The sequence below is a fragment of the Pyxicephalus adspersus genome, chromosome 2 (genome assembly GCF_032062135.1).
Source record: "Pyxicephalus adspersus chromosome 2, UCB_Pads_2.0, whole genome shotgun sequence".
Classification (NCBI taxonomy): domain Eukaryota; kingdom Metazoa; phylum Chordata; class Amphibia; order Anura; family Pyxicephalidae; genus Pyxicephalus; species Pyxicephalus adspersus.
In genome coordinates, this window is record NC_092859.1 from 90,864,326 (window position 1) to 90,882,641 (window position 18,316).

The window sequence follows — 18,316 nt, forward strand, 5'->3', positions numbered from 1 at the left end:
ATAGAGCAGAACGGTGCTGTATGTACGTGTATGTGTTAAGAGTTGAAAAAGAGTATAACTCCTAGTAGGTAGATCTACAAAATACAATCTGACGGGTTCCAGCGACTCTAGGGAAAAAAAGTTTTGGTTTTCAGTTATTATTAGCATCAGCTTCACCAAAAACTATTCTAAGTTGACAAACAATAAATAATTACAAATCAGCTGTAATTTCATCATGGGATTTTATACGGTTAGGCTTTGTTCCCACTAATGGAAAGTGTGTCAGCAAGCATTATACCACACTGCATGGCAACACACAGCCAACTGTCTGTTGCCATGCTGATGCCATTCATTACATTGAATGGGGCAGCACACAAAAACACAGATATGTGTGCAGCAATGCATTGGGAAAACTGAAAAAAACTGCAAAAGTGGGAACATCAGACATTGCTTAATAGGCAATGTGTATTGTACACCATGTGAGGCACAGTGAACTGCACTGTACTGCACACAGTGGGATTAGAATTCCCAGATAAAACTATTACTAGGTACAAAGAGAACTTTCAGCAAGCATGTTTTGTGATAGCGCATTGAGGATAAGGGACATGTAAACATAAGGGAGAAGCGAACAATGCAAAATAAAATAAAAATTATATAATTGTCTTGGTCGTTTGCTCTTTGTACCACTACTTTGGTCCTTAGGAAATACCATTCTCTGAATCTAGCTCTGCCCATTGCCTGCTGCTTGTGATTGTGCCAATAGCTAAGATCAATAATAAAATACTAAGAGAAGTAATTCATGTCAGCAAGTGCTGCTTTTATGATCTGCAGTACTGTGAATATCGAGGGTGATGATTATGAGGTTATACAGTTTTAGGACCACAAAGATCTATGCAGGGTGCATTCATGTTGTGGTAGCATGTGTTTAAACAATTTACAAATAAGAATGGACCTTAAGTCCACAGCATCCACAGCACAGTTGCTAATTTCATGAAGTCCATGCCTACCTAACAGTGGGATGGGAAAATGCTGAAGATGTGTGAGAATTGTTAGTGCTTAGCTGTATCTTTGATCCACAATAGTATTGATTTAAACATAGTTTTCACAATATCCATTTACAACAAGCTGACAATATCCTGACCCCAGTGCCTCTAAGGGCCAATTAAAATGAAAGATAATGATTACTAATCAAAACTGATCTGAAGTGTGAAGTTTTATTAATGAACTAAAATATGTCAAAAAGGGAAGGTACAATTCATGTTTACACTGCATAAATAACTAATATTTCTGGGTGAACATTTTGTAAAGTCTTTGTCTATGTCCATTGTCCATGTAAGTGTATGGTAGATATGTCTGTCTTGCTAAATGCAGTGACACAATAAATGTCCAATGTATCCATGTGTCACTGTAACTAAACTGAATGAGATAACTGATGCCCCAGAAAGGAAACCGGTGCTGCTGGAAGATGAAAGACATGTTGAACCTCCAGCGATGTTTACCAGCATATCTAATCATTTTTCTACTTTGAAAGTGTAATTCTAAACGAATATGGTCTAATGCCAAAATACTATACCCTAAACTTTGCATATGTATAGCACACAGTAAGAAAAACAGGTAATTCCAGTTTAGAAACCATTAATACAGGTGTGTATGACTGTTGACCATAATATTATTAACAGAATAATTCCAGGTGTGACATGACATTTTCAAAATGTTTAATGTATTAAAATGATAATGTTAAAAAAGGACCTATGTCTCTTTTTTCCTATACACTATATAGTTTTATTTTAAAAAGAAACTAATACTGATGAAATCACTGAAGTAGACCAAACATGAGAAGTGATGAAGGGATATAACCATTTTTAGGTTTATTTGTCACCAGGGTAAGAAGCAAAACCACCAGAACAGGATTAAAGGGGATCTCTTCTAACAGGACACTTGTATTTATTTTAGCTGTCTAAGGGGGTGGAGATTTCCCTCACATTGAAAAGATATCCTCTCACTTTTTGTTCAGCTTACAGGATAGGAAGTGCATCTCCTTAATGTGACCCATAGGGCAAAATGTTTCTTGGTTTGGATATGGTGGGAAAAGATTAAAACTACAGGAACTGACTTCTCCTATACAGATCTACCATAAGAAGTGACAAAAATGCAGCATGGACACAGACAAATAAAAATATGTTATTGGTGCTAGTCTTCTCCTATTTACTAAGAAAATAATGTTTTTGCTATTGAAGAGTTTCCCCGACAGGAAGTCTTGTAAATTGTAGATAGTTTGACACGAATAAGGGGAAATCTCTCTATTAGAGAAACCAAACAGGAGTTTGGGGCAAATCACTACTGTGCACCCAGGAGCAGCAAACCACAGGTAACCAGCCTTGCATGAAGCTGCAGTGCAAATCTTTACATTACAATGACAGGCAAAAAGCAACTTGTCATTTTTGGAAACCATGCTGCAGAAAAAATTGATTTCCAACCTCTCCCATTGGCACACAGTAGGGCCCACTGCAAAATGCTGTGGATCACCAATAGGTCCGGAATAGCTCCTCAATTTTTTATCCCACTCCAAGCAGAAAAATCCAACTCCAAGCAGTTGTATTGTTGATATTTCTGTAACACAATACAATTCCTTTACATGATGAAGTCCATTCTAAAGCTACTGATATCTCTGGATTCTCTGAGACAAAATCTAACACTTTCTCACCTGCAGCTGGATTCAGTAAGGTGGCTTATTTAATTACATATAGTTGCATACCAGTCACTAAAGTACACAGCAATCAGTGCGCAGAAGGTAGCAGGGCTCCTGTATGCTGCTGTACTACAAGGGCCAGAATAAGCTAAAAACATAATTGTTCAGAAATATTCTCCTTAACTGTGTATAAGTGTGTTCCAGCTAATGTCCCAAGCTCTAAACTTACTGTTCGCCTTTCATATACTTAGTTCTGATTTCTAGCAAGGCAAACAACACACTAAACACCCATTTTCCTAGCATGTACCAAACAAGGCTAGTCAGACATAGAGAAAATTAGTTTACAAGTGATTCTGGCAACTTACATTTTAGACGCTTCCATTCCCTGAATGGCCAAATCTTGTACATTGTCTAGGTCTAAATATCAGCTAGATCTGTACAATCAGAATAGACCTGAAGTTTAGACCTGCTGTTCCTTTGACAAAACTACACTGTATGCTTGGTTCCCAAGAACACATACCAATATTTGTATATCCATATGAAAAGCTTCAGCAAATATATGGTAATAATAGGCTTATTCCATTACTAAGAATCAACAAGAAAAGCAGAGCACCCAAAAGGAAGTCATCAAAGCTGACATTTAATCCTTTACCATTTTTATTCTCTGGCTCTTGCTTCCTATTAACATGCTAATTATATTTATATAAAAATAAATATTTAAATAAAATCTTGCTGTTTTCATTACAGAGTTACATAACTTATTTTAGAACTTCTTAATTTGGTGGGGAGGGTGCCTGTAAACATCATAGCACCCCGATTCATGAAGACTACCCCAGGTAATATCCACATGTAATGATGACCATCCATAATTTAAAGGACTAAAATCCATTGACTGAAAAGCGCCAGCAAGGCTCGGGAGGAAAGTGCTAGATGCTGTTGTATGTCCACCAGCAAGGAAAGAAGGCGGGTTCTATCTGACTTGCTGCAACTTCCAATGCACACTGTCAGAAACTAACCATGTGCAGAGAAAGCATAAGCTACATTACATTACCTGTAGCCTTGGATAGAAATAAAAAATGGACAATAAACATTTTCTAAAATAATTCTTGCCTAAGGGTCCATTTACATACCTTATTTGTGTTGTTATATTCTGTGCTGTAATACATGCAATGTCCAGTAACGCACCTAACATATGTTGCTGTTATATTCCAAATTGTAAAATGTGTTATAGCACCAATAATTTTAATTGGAATCCCAATAAATTAAGACAATGCACTTGCATTGCACCACAGCAATGCACAAATCAACGTCAGTGAGTGTTAGTGCCATACATGAAGCTTTAATCCCTTTCTGAAAAAAAGGTAGAAAATGTAGAGCATGTTTGCAATTCTTGCCACTTCTTCTAATCAGTACAACATTATTATGCCTTACTGAAGCTTTCCAGTCTGATCTTCACTCATGTCAATGCTAGAATCAGGAATTGTTGGCAGAAGCCCATATGCTGTCACTCCCAGAAAGAAATCAGGCTTCTCGTTTTCTGGAAGATTTTCCTACAGTGCCTGCTTTATTACAGCCTTCTAATTGACATTTATTAGCTTAACAATATCTCCAGGCATTACTCCGTGTGCCTTATTCAGTTATATTTAAAAATTCTAAATATAGCCACTCCTTATATCAGTTACAAATACAGTTTAAGAACCGAGTGTTTGTGGTGAAAAAAACACACTAGTTTGAGGAATGCAAGTTATGATATCAACACAGATTCTGCTCTGACCAGATGTTTTAGGTTAAAGCTTGGGAATCCACTAGTCAGAAATACTTCTAATACTTCCATCTGATCTCTAAAAACACAGAAATGTAAGTAAAATTTCTACATGTGATCTCTACAAACACATGATGAGTAATAATTCTGCAAACAAAGTAGTTCTGCAATTTTTTTTGCAGATTCATGTAATGGAAAAAACTGACTGCATAGACTACAAACATCTTGCTTTGCATTATACCCCATATTACCCCATTGTTTTTGGAGAGATATCTGACAGGTATCACCAGAAACATGAATGGAAAGAGTTAAAGCTGAACCCCAGACAGATGTAAAACACCACTTACACCAACCATATCAAATAAAAAAATATATGATCACATTTAATGCACAGCTCAGAGTACAATGTATCTCGGTATTTCAAGTCCCCTGCGCATGCACAGAAATTACATTATTCTAGTCTAGCCAATCAAGACACCTTAAGAACCAGAACCCAGAAAGGGATTGGGTGAAAATGGAAATCAAGGGCAAGAGAGATCAGGCAGGTACATCTATTTTATCGCAGAATGGACATCGCCTATCTCTTCTGCAATAAATGACCTGCCTGCTTGCATATTGCTAATATATCGTGCTGCATTTTACAGTCCACAGCCATGAAAGCAATTGTCCCTCAATGGAGCCAACAATCCAATGTCCTTAACATAGTCAACATAGTTTTTAGGATGTGGGAGAAAACCAGAGTGCAAAAATAAAAACCCACACAAACATGGTAAAAAGGGCAAATCACACAAACTGTGTCCTGCCCAACATTCGAACCTGCAAAGAGTGCTGCAAAGTGAGAGCTAGCCACTGAGTCAAGAGAACATAGAGTGAAAATTAAACATTTGAAAACAATTTCCAAAAAAGGTCATTTTAGGACCACTGGTGTCTCCTTAAAATGCAATTTTGGAAAATATAAAAATAAAAAAATAAGGCAGAGCCTGCAGGATCATAGTTAAAGGGTGAAGGTATACAGGTACATTTTAGAATTTTAGTATATCACAAGTAAATGAACTGCAGGAATAAAACCACTACATACATTTACTGTGGTAAATGGTAATATGCAAATATGTATTTATAAAACTAAAAAAAATATAGTATTAAGCACTTTATCTTCAGACTAAAGACCTGTAATTCTTTTTAGAAATATGAAATACGGCTGTACAGATGTATTTGTCATTGCTTCCAGTTTGCCTGTATTGTCATTTTTATCATGCATTATAGGATAAAGGAGGTTTGTTTGTGACAGCTGTCAGCATACTTCTAGAGATTACTAAACAGAAAGCTTTTTAGGAATGAAATTGAAACAGTTTTGTACCTTTCACATGCTGCATGTGAAGTAGGTGTAGTAGTATATTCGGACACCTTTTTGAAGTCTCCTATATCAAAGAACACTGAAAGCCATACTTACATTAAACAATGCAACAAAATTCCATTCTAGATAGCAGAACAACAATACAAAATATCATGCAATAGATGTGATGTATTCTAGCTCACAATCTAAACTTACTGTTTTAACACCTATACAGAACAGTACACAAATTAGGCATGACTTAGTCCTAATGATGATTGGTGTATTGCATTCTCAGTGGATACATGCAAAGACAAAGACACACACGCAAGCTTGTTATTGTAGAACAGTCATCTCTATATGGCTTCTTGTCTCTTTACTAGTTAGACATTCTCCCTATGGTAATAGACATGTCACAAATTAATTATACAATCTACAATTATTAGTAAAGTTAATGCTAGGGATAATGTTTTCTACACAGAGGGCAAACAAGGCCATTTTTAATGACAGGCTCAAGCATAGCATACGAATTTACCGTATACTTTAACAGTTTCCAGTAGTATTCAGTATGAACATTGAGAGATATCTGTTGTACATAGAGCACCTAATAAGTTGGGAACCGGTAGAATTATTAGAGCTGTCATAGCTGACTTGGTTTTACTGATTCAGGCTCTTGACCTATGTTGACCTTATCTTCAACACCAAGCAAGTTGCTGACTTGTACCTTTAAACACAAGCTAACTATTATTATTCTAGTGTGGCAGGTTTGTTTCAAATCCCTGTGGCTTGAAATAAAAAGTCACCTTTATGCATTAACAAATTGTGTTAAAAATGGGTGTGGTAAAGTAAGAACGATACTTTCTAGAGTATTCATTCCATAGTTAAATGTCATGTATGAGCTTCCTCACATAAAGAAACAGACCCCAGGGCACAAAAATATCCCCAACGTCATTGTCGGTACAGATACAGCTACTTTAACTGTAAGTTTGTTAACATTAGTAGTAAACACTTTCCTTTACATGACAATGCTGCAGTTCTGCTCTAAACAGGGTTTCCTAAATTGTGCCTACATATGTTGAGCTGGTTAGGCTAGCTGAATAGTACAGTATAGTACAGTATAATACCATGCGTTTAATATTTTTCATTCACCTCCTCTATGCTTTTGATTTGTGCTAAACATGACCCACAGACAAAACAGGTCTGACCACATTAGCTAGCTGCTAGTGACCAGTGAACTATTAAAATGGTATGTAATTTCCATTTGGACAAGATTACCAATACATTTAAACTATTAGCATAACTACAGTTAAACATTTTTGTATGAAATCCAGGAAGTACCTGTACACAAGGTTATAGCCCTAAGAAGTTATGAAAAAGATCTAGATGTATCTTGTATCTGCTGCTGAATATAAATTGGCAGTTCACTAAAGGTGGTTTTTGCAGAAAGGGACAGGCGATGTCTGCTCTGCAAAAACATGCTCTTACATGCCTGACCGCAGCCCAGCTGTCAAATTTTGATGCAAGTAGTGCATGGGTTAGCATGCGCATTAATTCCTCTTTAAGTAGCCTTAATAAAACCAAATTAAGAAACGATATGAAGTCACTTTACAGTGGGTATTTTACTGTTGTTTACAACACTTTTTTGCCATTTTCTGCATTTAGGATTAGTAATCTGTTCTGCACTTTTAAGGGTTCCATGAAGTTTGCCAATTTAATGGTAGCGAACCCTACAGGAACTAGAGGACCGCAGTCACTTTGGAAAGTAGTAGTTTTAATAGAATGCAGCACAGATGTTAATTCCTGTCCATTAAAAGCAAACCACCCCAACAACTGTAGCTTAGCGGCTTGGTGGAGTGGATAGTACTATGCACATGGAGCACCTAGTCACAGCTGGAGGTAAGAGAGCAAAGAAATATATGAACACTTCAGTTCCGTGAAAAACTTGGCATTGCAGCACCAAACTACCTCTTTCTCCAAGGCCTGATAGTCTGGTTCAGACATGAATGCAGAACATCAATTTTTTTGTCCTCTTATTTATTTGCCCTATATCTGTAGCACCCCATAAACTACATTTCCGTACACAGACATAGATTTACTGAGTCAGTTTAACACTTTTTTAAAACCCACTCAATTTTATATGTAATATATTTTACTATACTCGCTCTGGCGATTTTATTCTATGCTACATCTTGTTACATCTGTTCTGATAGATTTTGTACAGTTTATTGTATTTGTTGGCCTTCGGGTGGTATGCTGCCCCAATGAAAGTAAAACATCCTCTAAAATGACAGCCACAAGTGGCAAGCAGTTTCTCCAGTAAACAGCGCTTCTGAACATCATTTTAGAGGTATTACAGTATATCTTATCTCAACCTTTCGAAGCCTTACAACAAGGGGACAGACTGGTAAAAAGTTGAGAACTAAAGATTATCAATTAGTATCTACAGAAGCTTGTAAAAAGGTACACGTGGCAACAACAAGCTTCTGTAGCAAATTGTGAAACCTCATTGCTAAAAACACTAAAAAAGTAAATAATGTATGATCTAGATGGAGCATACAATGCAAATATTTCAAATAATTACACACTGTCCTTGATTTAAGCAAAGAGGATCATCGCTTTGTTTGACTTCTAGGTGGATATAGTTACATTTGTATTTCTCAGGCAAACTTACTGTACAATGTAATGGTGCAAACAAAAAAACAAAACCAATTGTACAGCAAACAGGTGGAGTCCAACCAAGGCCACAGAAGCTGTCCTAATTTATCTTTGTGTACTATGTTGCATTGAATAAAGAAACAATTATTCTAGAAATGCGTTAAGGCGCACAAGTCAGGCCAGGTGCAAAAAGTATGCAATATAAAAGATATTTAGTCATACCGGCATATACAACCAAAAGTACCCAAATAACACTATAAATGTGCACATACTTTTAAATCACAAGTTGTTAAACTATTAAAAAGAACCTGTTAAAAAGAAATAAGTGAGCTGACATTATTTAATTATAAAAATCTGGTTGATAGGTTATCTCTGATGGCAATATTGGATATGGAACAAGAAATGGGATAGCTACAGACCTATGGGCCCTAACGTAGAACTTAAGACTTGAGCCCACACTTCTGTGGGAACTCTGCATCACTGTCAACAGTTTTCAAGTTTCAGAACTATTGCATGTTTTAGGTCAAAGGGCATGATGCACCTGGTTCTTCAGTGTGTGATTTTGTGTGGTTCTCTGCAATCACTAGAACATTTACCTAGCAGTACTGCCCACTGTGGCTCCGATTCATTGCCTATTGGGGCTGACGCTCAGAGATATAGTGTCTTCCCAAGCAGCGTTTCCTGGCACGAGGAAGCAGTAAATCCACCAAATCCTCACTACCAGTGTGAATTGGCCATAATGTTTACTTAAAACTGCCAAAGTATTTTAAAGTATCTATAGAACAATAAAGGTGTAGTTACAACTATATGAGTTTTTAAAGTTGCACAAGTGGTCCTAGTATTATTGTGCTTTTTTTGGCATGCCTAGTAATACCAACATGTGTGCTGCAATCACCAAACTTACAGGTGTGCACATCTGGCAGGTGCATTTTTTTGTAGTGTATGAGATTAGAAATATAAAATAGTAGCATTTATATCCTACGGAAACACTGCTTCAGTGACAAATATTTTGTATCCTTAGGGGGTGGACAGGAGTTCCAGTCATTCTCTACTTCACTCTGCTTCAAGACAGAGGTGGTCAAGTAGATGGTCAGAGATTTTAAGGCATCTTGTAGTAACCTTCACCAGCATATCTAAAATCATGTTTTGTTTCCTCATAAATCCCGGCTGGTCAAGGTCATTTACTGCTCTTTAAGTCCAGGTACATATTAAGTCTTGTTAGGTCCAGGTATATATTAAAAAAATAAATTTGTGTGAGAGAAATATGGGGCTACTCAAGAATACTAGTTAATGGTCCCTGGCTTCAGGAATTTCAAGGTAAATTCAAAGCTTGTTCCATAAAACAAGGAACCAAAACCACCAGTTTAGCATTATGTCAAGGAAACTCATTTTTAGCAGAGATCCCTAGGGACAGCTTCCATATTTTCTCAGTACAGACTTACATTAAAATAATAATTATGGGAGCAGAAAAAAAAATATTGCTGAATAAAAACACAACACGCCAAAAGCGGAAAAAATCAACAGAAAGACTATAATGAGAATAGTTTATAATAATGTCAGTATAATTAGGAACCAATAGGAACACTGAGATAGGCGGGTTGTTAGAGTTAGGTTTTACAGAAAGAGTTGTAATTAGTATATGAAATGAGCATTTCAAATCTTTAAAAATTTACTGTTACTGCTTAAGAACAAATATGAAAATTGAATGTTCTGACTTCCCCTCATGTGTTTTCCAGCATGCTTGTTGACCTGGAGGCCACAGATTCAAGCTGTGCCTGAGAAAGTTAGGATGGAGGAATTTGAAGAGGGAAGTCATTGAAAGCAGCTTCCTATATTTTTCCTAGTAACATTTTCCTTCACCTAACTCAAAGAGTACAAAGAGTAGGATGTTTGTAGTGATCACGTTAGGCTCTACAATATTAAACAAGGCAGGGAGGTAAAGGGAAGGTGTTTAGGCAGGAGGAATGTACAGGGCCCCAGCAGTGTGATGGTGCAGTGATCATCAAAGCAAAGGAGCACTCTTCCCACTAACCATTCTTGTACCTGAACCTCTCTCCCACTAACAACCACTGAAGGGGTATCCTTTTCCTTTAACCACCATTGTAAGGTGATACTTCTCCACTGGTAAGGGGATCATTCCCCACTAACCATCAATGTAAGAGGGTCCATGTTTATTCAGATAATAATCCACTGACCACCACGAGAACACTACAGTTTTTATTTTCTGTCACTCTTCTGATAAATATAAATTGCTAATCGTAGCTTTATGTACTAAAAATTGTGATACAAAACAGCAGATGATGTCAATTGTGGAAGAATGCCTAACTTTTTTTTCTTAATTTTATATTTTTATATATATGACTTACTTCTCATATCAATATACTTCTCATCTCAATAAAATATTTTGTAAAATGCAGATACAATAATTAGACTCCCTGAAACCTAAACATCATCTGGTCCTAATTCAGCTGGGGATGCCAATAGCTCAGCTGACATAGTTGGGTCATCAAATGGGAAAGTTCTTGGTAAAATCTTTTGATTTGGTCCCCTATACCTCAAAACTCACACTGTGGCTCTATCTGTACCTAGCCAATACTTCACTAGGGTGTTTCAGCTCACCTATGGTAATGTAACAGCTGGCAAAATGATCCACAACAGGCAAAACAAAGATAGAATTGTCAGACACTAAATATTCCAGTAGCAATTTAAGCTTTGATGTGCTAATAGAGTTGTTCATGTTAAGTATGGTAGAAGTATTTTTCTAACTTGTGTTCAGTTAAACTTTTTCGGCCTCATGAGAAGATATATTTATGGCCACCACAGATAACAGAAAGTGGTAGAGGTGCAGGCATGGACTAACTGCCCTAGGACTGGAGACCAAGTCTATAAAATAATTGATGAAGTATGGACTTTGCTAACCAATGCTGGAAAACCTTGATTAAGCAGAGTCTGCCTGGGTCCAATAGACATTAGTTTCTCTCTCTATTTGGCAGCTTTTGTCTGGATTGGCAGAATGTCAATGTCTAAAAGCACCATTAGAGTAGTTGTAATAAACAATCAAACAAAACAATTAGTGCTGCTTTAATATCAATATATATTCTATAATTCTGTTCTATTCTATATATTCTATTCTAATTCCGTTCGTATTTTCATGCAAAAAGCATTACAATTTTTTGCATGGAAATTTATTTTACATTGTAGGCCTATAATTCTTAGGCATAACTCACCAAAATATGTCCAATATTTAATAAATTTATTAATAAACTTTAAATAAAAAACCCCACAAAAATCTGGTAAAAAAATATATTTAAAAATTGTGAAACTGTAATATACCTGTACAGAAGCATGTATAATATATTTAAATTATAATTATATATATTATGTAAAGATTTCTTTGTATTGGACTCAATACAGCTATTTTGTATTGAATGCAATACAAAATTATTTGAATTTCCCGCCGCTCCTCCCGCCTGCACCGACGCCACCTTCCCGGAGAACGTTTCTGCAGTCGGCGGCTGAGGATCGAAGGAAGAAGATGTGTCCGGAGGACCTGCAGGGACCAGCAGGACATGGGGGGACACCAACGGAACAAGGTAAGTGGGTTTGTTTTATGTTTTTAGCGACCCCAAGTGTGACCCCCGCTTTTAGCATGTAAAATACACCCAAATCACACTCGGGAATACCGCTAGGGGGGGTTAAGAAGCAGTACATTTTGGTTACCTTAAGAAGATCCTCAATTTGAGATATACTCTGTAAATTAATTCTCAGTTATGATATGTGGGATTGGCATTAGTGGAATCAATATGGTACAGAAAAATTTGATGGTAAAAACAGAAAGCCCTTGAAAATATAGACACTTTGGGTTTGATTTATTGAAAGCTCTCCAAGTCTAGAGAGGATACACTTTCATCATTGCAGCTGGGTGATCCAGCAAAACTAGAATGGATCTGATCCAGGATTCAAAACATTTGCTAACAAATAGCAAATGACTTTTAGGAAATCCATTCCAGGTTTGCTAGATCACTGATGAAAGTGCATCCTCTCCAGCCTTGAAAAGCTTTATTAAATCAGGCCCTTTATTTTTGAAGAAATGGAGTTGACAATGATAGCTTGCATCCTTTAGGAGAACATACAGTGAACTGATTGTTATGTCAGAATTTGTTATATATTGCTGAAATGGAAATTGAAAGTATAACAGGAAACAAAAAACCATTGTGTCTCAGAATGTGAACTTTTCAGTGCTATTTTGTCAACTCATTGTGTCACTGATTTTAACAGATTACAGGAAATGTGTGCTACTAAGAGACCTGAACAACTAGTATACTTCTTTATTCAGCGCACATATCTGGATATATATAAAACAGCTGAACTTTAATCAAAGAAACCACTTCCCGAGGACACTGCACAGTTCTGAGTTGTGGTATAACGGGATTCCCACAAACTTCTCAGATTACTAGGAGGAGTTCAGCTGCTTGGAATTCCTCTGAATATCGTACATTAGAGATAACACACCTATAGTTTGCATTAGTAGTACATTTCTGGTTCTTGGGTTATGAACCATACGAATATTTTTTGAATACATTAAAAGAAGAACTAAAATCTTGATGCTGTGCTGAAAAAAGGGCAGGCAAAGGGAAATGAACTAGTTGCCAGTATAGCCTGTGGTCTCCTTACAGCTGATCCTTTCCCAATTACTCACTCGCATTGTTCTCTATGTGTAGGCGGCCATCTTATCACAGGCAGGACTTGGTGTCTTTATGTTCAGGAAAGAGAACAGTGAGCAGTATAGTAGTAACATCTCCAAATCTAGCAGAGACTGTAATGCTTTGGGGATCTCACAATAATGACAACTTTGATGTTGTAGGCATAGGAGTGCCTAGGCACACAGATATACTAGACAGTGAACTGCTGTATTTCATTGGGAATTAGAACAAATTTTTAGGGTGAAGCGTAAACTGCTATGAAGGGTGACTTTAATTTTGACCACTAAAGGAAAGCAGGGAAGGGATAGGCAAGCTCCTAACAAAACCAGGAAGATTAGCATGTCTTTGTAAAATATACATAATTACTGCCGGACTTCACTAGCCTGCTGTAGGCAATTTACTAATTTGAGAAAATGCTAAGTAAACAAACCAGAAGGTCATTGCCTAGAAGATTATCATACAGTAAGCAACAGAATTCTTTTTTGCCACATGTACAGGATATAACCTGACCATACACAGTGCCTGTTACTAGCAGAAATTGAGGAAATTGTCTTTCTTTACACAAATGACATTACTTTGGGACAAAGGCAGGCAGGATAACTATATAAGCAATAAAGAGCACAATTCGTATTGCATTTTATTCTAGACTGGGGTTAGATTTTTGGGAATAAGGCACTTTGTTCCCCTGTGAGAGGTATTATCATATGTCTAGAAATATTGAAACATTTGTTTATAACAGTTCTTTGGATGTATTTTGCGGTTTGTATTTCGGAATGTATGACTAGGTTCCCTGATTGGCATTACAAAATATACATATTTATTAAAATATATCTTATTGTTTACCTGAACACACATTACAATCTTATTGTAGAATTGATGCATACCCTATTTTAAAATTGCTATGTGTTATCAAAGCTGCATAATCCATTTGATGTAAATCTGATCATGTAGATCTTTACAACATATGAATATCAGAGATTGCACAGATCAGATTGTAAAGGCAGTGCTTACAGACACCAATACTTTCCAAATGTTGGCACACAAATTGCAAAGTAGATTTTCCCTGCTGTGTGTTGTACCTGCTATGCGTAAGGGACCATTAAAGCAAAATAGACAAGACACTGTATTGAAGCTGATGACTACTAAATGCAGATTCCCCGCCCCCGGCAGCATATACTTTTACTTTACTTTCTCATTCTAAGGGGAAAGAAAAGCCAATACGATTCAATGCTGGCAGCCAATAAACTGCTTCCCAGCTCTGGATTTATAATTATATAGTAAGTCAAGTTGAAAAATGACCATCAAGTTCAAACACTAGGGAAATAAATATATCTCATATAATTCACTTATTGAATTCTGATACTTGGAGTGGGAACACATGAGTTTTAGTAGAGTGTGCATACAAGCTGTAGGACAGATGCAAGCATCACACCACAGATAAGGGTTCTACCAAAAACTGCTCCATGCAACGTTTCCTGGACCCCCCCTCTCATACATACACGCTTTTGTAATCCTCCCCCAACTTAAACTATATAAATTACTACCAGCACTCAGGCTATTCAAATTCTGGCTCACTTACCTGCCAAAGCCACCCCTTTCACCAGTTCTGACAGCGGCAGTGTCTCTTGCCTGTGTGGCTCAGTGTACACAGAAAAAAAAAAAAAGGTCCTGACAGGCAGACAGATAATTGATAATCTCCTTGGCCAGGAAAAAAAACCTGCCTGTCAGGACTTTTTGCCAAGCGGACTTCTTCGTTAAAGTGCAGACCACCATTTAAACTTATATAGCAACTTGCAGTTAAAAGGAGCGTGCAATGGTTTATGCTGAGAAAACCGCTGTGCGAGCCACCACACACAATAATATATCCAGACATCTGAAAACCTCTGGTTAGAAAGTCAGAATTTTTTTATGAATCAAACAAGGGTAAGACATATAACTTGGCTTAAATTTTATTTAAAATTCTGCTTTAAGAGAATCTTTCTATTCCACAATCCTATACACACAGATCCGTTAGCAGTATAAAACCTTACATCTCCTAAAATGCGCAGCCTATGGAGACAATGTAGCATAAGTAAAGAAATGCAAGTATCAGCATCTGGGCCCTTCATTTCAGCTCTACACAAAGCAGGAAGCAGTGACTGGAAGAACACACGTCTTTAGTGTGCAGGTTGTGGTTGAGGTGTTAAAGGCTTGAGGACAGCATCTAAAGGAGGAATAAATGTGCCTCTGACTATACGAGGGGGTGTTGAGGAGTTCCTGGCTTTGCCCCCTTCTATCTTAGTATGTAACTGTGCAAATATCAGGTCTTTGCGATTCTTAAAACTGTTTTTTCTTTAAGTGAGAAGCTGTGATGGCAGAGGCACAAGCAAGTTTCATGTCCTTGGAGTTACGGACTGTCATGAAGTTTTTGTTTCTCCAGCAAAGGACATTCACACTGAGATGTCACAAACACTGAGGGAGAAGTGTCCTTCCTACAGCACTGTCAAAACCTGGATATCTCGTTTCAAGACTGGGCATTTCACCGTTGAAGATGAGCCCCGCAGTGTGCGCCCCCAACCTGCGATGCTGTCCATGAGCTGATTGAGGACCGGCGAATATCCGCAAAAAGATAGCCCAGATACTTGACATCTCACGAGAGTGTATTGGGTTTGTTATCACCACTATCCTAGACAAGCTTTCAGTGAAGTGGGTGCCGAAATGTCACCCGAAAAAGCCGTTTTGGCCCATTTTGCAGCTGCACAAAATTTTTTGGCTAGGTTAGTGACTGAGGATGAAACTTGGCTCCACATCTATTACTACCAGCACTCAGGCTATTCAAGTTCTGTCTCAGTAACCTGCCAAAGCCACCTCTTATGATCCTGAAACCAAGGGACAGTCAAAGGAATGGCGCCACAGCGGGTCTTCTGAACCCAGAAATCGGCCAAAAAAGTCATGGCGTCCGTTTTCTGGGACAAAGACGGTATTCTGTTGGTGGACTGACTACCTCAGGGCTCTAGTATCACCGGACAGTATTATGCTAACCTCCTGGACCAGCTGAAGGAGGCAATTAAGAGGAAACGCTGTAGAAAGTTGACCAAAGTGATTCTTTTTTTGCAGGCCAATGCACCCGCGCACACGTTGTGGCTGCCAAATGGAACACCCTGGGTTTCCAATTGGTCCACCATCCCCCCTACTGACCTGACCTGGCCCCTTCGGACCATTATTTGTTCCCAGATTTGAAGAAACACCTGAAGGGGCAATGTTTTGAGGACATTTCTGACGTCAAAGATGCTGCTGAGTGCTGGTTTGTGTCCCAACCAAAGGACTGCAAATATGCTGTACCAAGTGCATCAGTCTCAGGGGGGAATATGTTGAATAAATGTGTTATTTCATAACTCTGGCTCACTTCTTTCTGGGCAAAGCCAGGAACTTCTCAGCACCCCCTCGTAGGTGTGAGCAGTGTTATATAGTCATTAGTAGTAGTTTATAAACTAGGAAATCCTGAGCTAGAAATGATTTCTCTATATGCGAGCAGGGAAACAGTTGCTAGACAAACTCCAACCACAACTTATTAAAAAAAGTGGAAGAAAAATATTTAATTGCTGTTTGTGTTTCCACTGGGGAGATTTGTACTTGCTTCCTGTCCCAACAACACAACATTACGATGACAGGAAGTAAGGAAATATCTATCACATGGTAGCACAACAACAAAAACAAATCCATTTTATAGGGAAGTCACATCTGTAAGGTTTTCCTTGCTCTCTGTGACTTGCTGTAGTTATGACACCAGCACCTTCACATTTCATCTCCTAGAACCATTGCAGGAACAGAATACAGACAGAAATACAAACTTTGGTATTCTCACTCTTCCTGCCCTATAACTATATCACATTTTGGTGGGAGTTTGGCTTTAAAGTGACATTGTCTGGCTGACACTGGGTAAATGTAATATTAAATACAACTATACCCCCCACTGCAACCAGTCTTTGCCCTTTTATGAAGCTAAAGCCACAAGTTGGATGTCTGCACCTCCTTTCTGTGGTCCCACCATTTCCCTCCTACAGGTAGTGGGATTGCATAGGGTGCAAACACAGTGGGTAGCGGGGACACAGGGTACAACCACAGCAGGGAGTGTGTGTGTGTGCAACAATAGCAAGAGGGACACAGGGTGCTACCACCACAGACAGTGTGGGGTATGGGTATCCAACACACTTTGGCTGTTGCTCTAGTTGTACAATAGAACTGTAAATTGTGAATAGAACACATGTAGCTCTGGGCTGGCCATTGTAAAGTTGTCCATAATACAATGAAACCATTGCAGGACATAAATAGGTCCATTAGCCCCCAGGTGCATAATGGCTACCAAGCCAGAGACCTGAGGAACTTCAGTGTCTATGTGTGTAGGGGAGCTGAGTGAAAGAACACCCTGCCATTGTAGCTGAGTGAATGCGCCAGGTTGTGAGGAGTTACAGCGATGAAATGTGAGCGCTCTGGGTATTTGGGTGAAACTTGTGTGTGAGGTGAATACAGCAGAAATGAAAGCTGTGACAAGCAGTGCTCCCCCATCACCCCCTCCTCCATATCAGGCTGAGCACAGGACTGGGGTGTGTGGGGGCTATAATGGGGGCCATGGTAAGCGCTCACCTATCATCTCCCCGTCCTCTGACACCTCGTCCAGCTCCAGAGCCGTCTCATCGTTCGGGAAAGCCATGCTGCCGGTGTGACCTGCTGCGGAGAAGCGGGCTGTAGCTGGGCGGGATGGGAGCTGCAATCCTCGGTGACAACTTTCTTCAGGGTGTTGTCTGCTCAGCCGCCTGCATGGGAGGGCTCTGCACAGACTGCTACACACAGCACAACTTCACCGATACACACACACAGCACTTATCTCTGCATGCACACTGCACGGGGCACAGGGTATGGGGGATGGAGGAGGACCTGGGCCAACATCGTACAGAGGGGGAGAGGAGTACAGATCGTACACAGGGAGGAGTACAGATCGTATACAGAGGAGGAGAGGAGTACAGATCGTATACAGAGGGGGAGAGGAGTACAGATCATATACAGGGAGTGTGGAGATTACAGGGTGCATACTAATGGAGAATAGAATACAGATTGTACACAAGGGGGGAGATTATTTGGCATTCTTCAGCAGTTCTGGCTCTCTGTGCCAGCAGACATGACCAGTCCTGTACTACAATCCCTGCTGCAAAGATCTGTTA

At 38.7% G+C, this 18,316-nt stretch overlaps 1 protein-coding gene across 1 annotated transcript in view; it reads right to left on the bottom strand.

The window, feature by feature from the left end:
• ANO6 (anoctamin 6) overlaps positions 1–18,042 on the bottom strand; it is a 53,588-nt gene extending 35,546 nt beyond the window's left edge. The window contains exon 1 of the mRNA XM_072401451.1: positions 17,742–18,042. Within this exon, the coding sequence (XP_072257552.1) occupies positions 17,742–17,808 (67 nt within the window). The 5' untranslated portion in view covers positions 17,809–18,042. The remainder of the gene's footprint in view (positions 1–17,741) is intronic.
• Between the last annotated feature and the right edge of the window lie 274 nt (positions 18,043–18,316).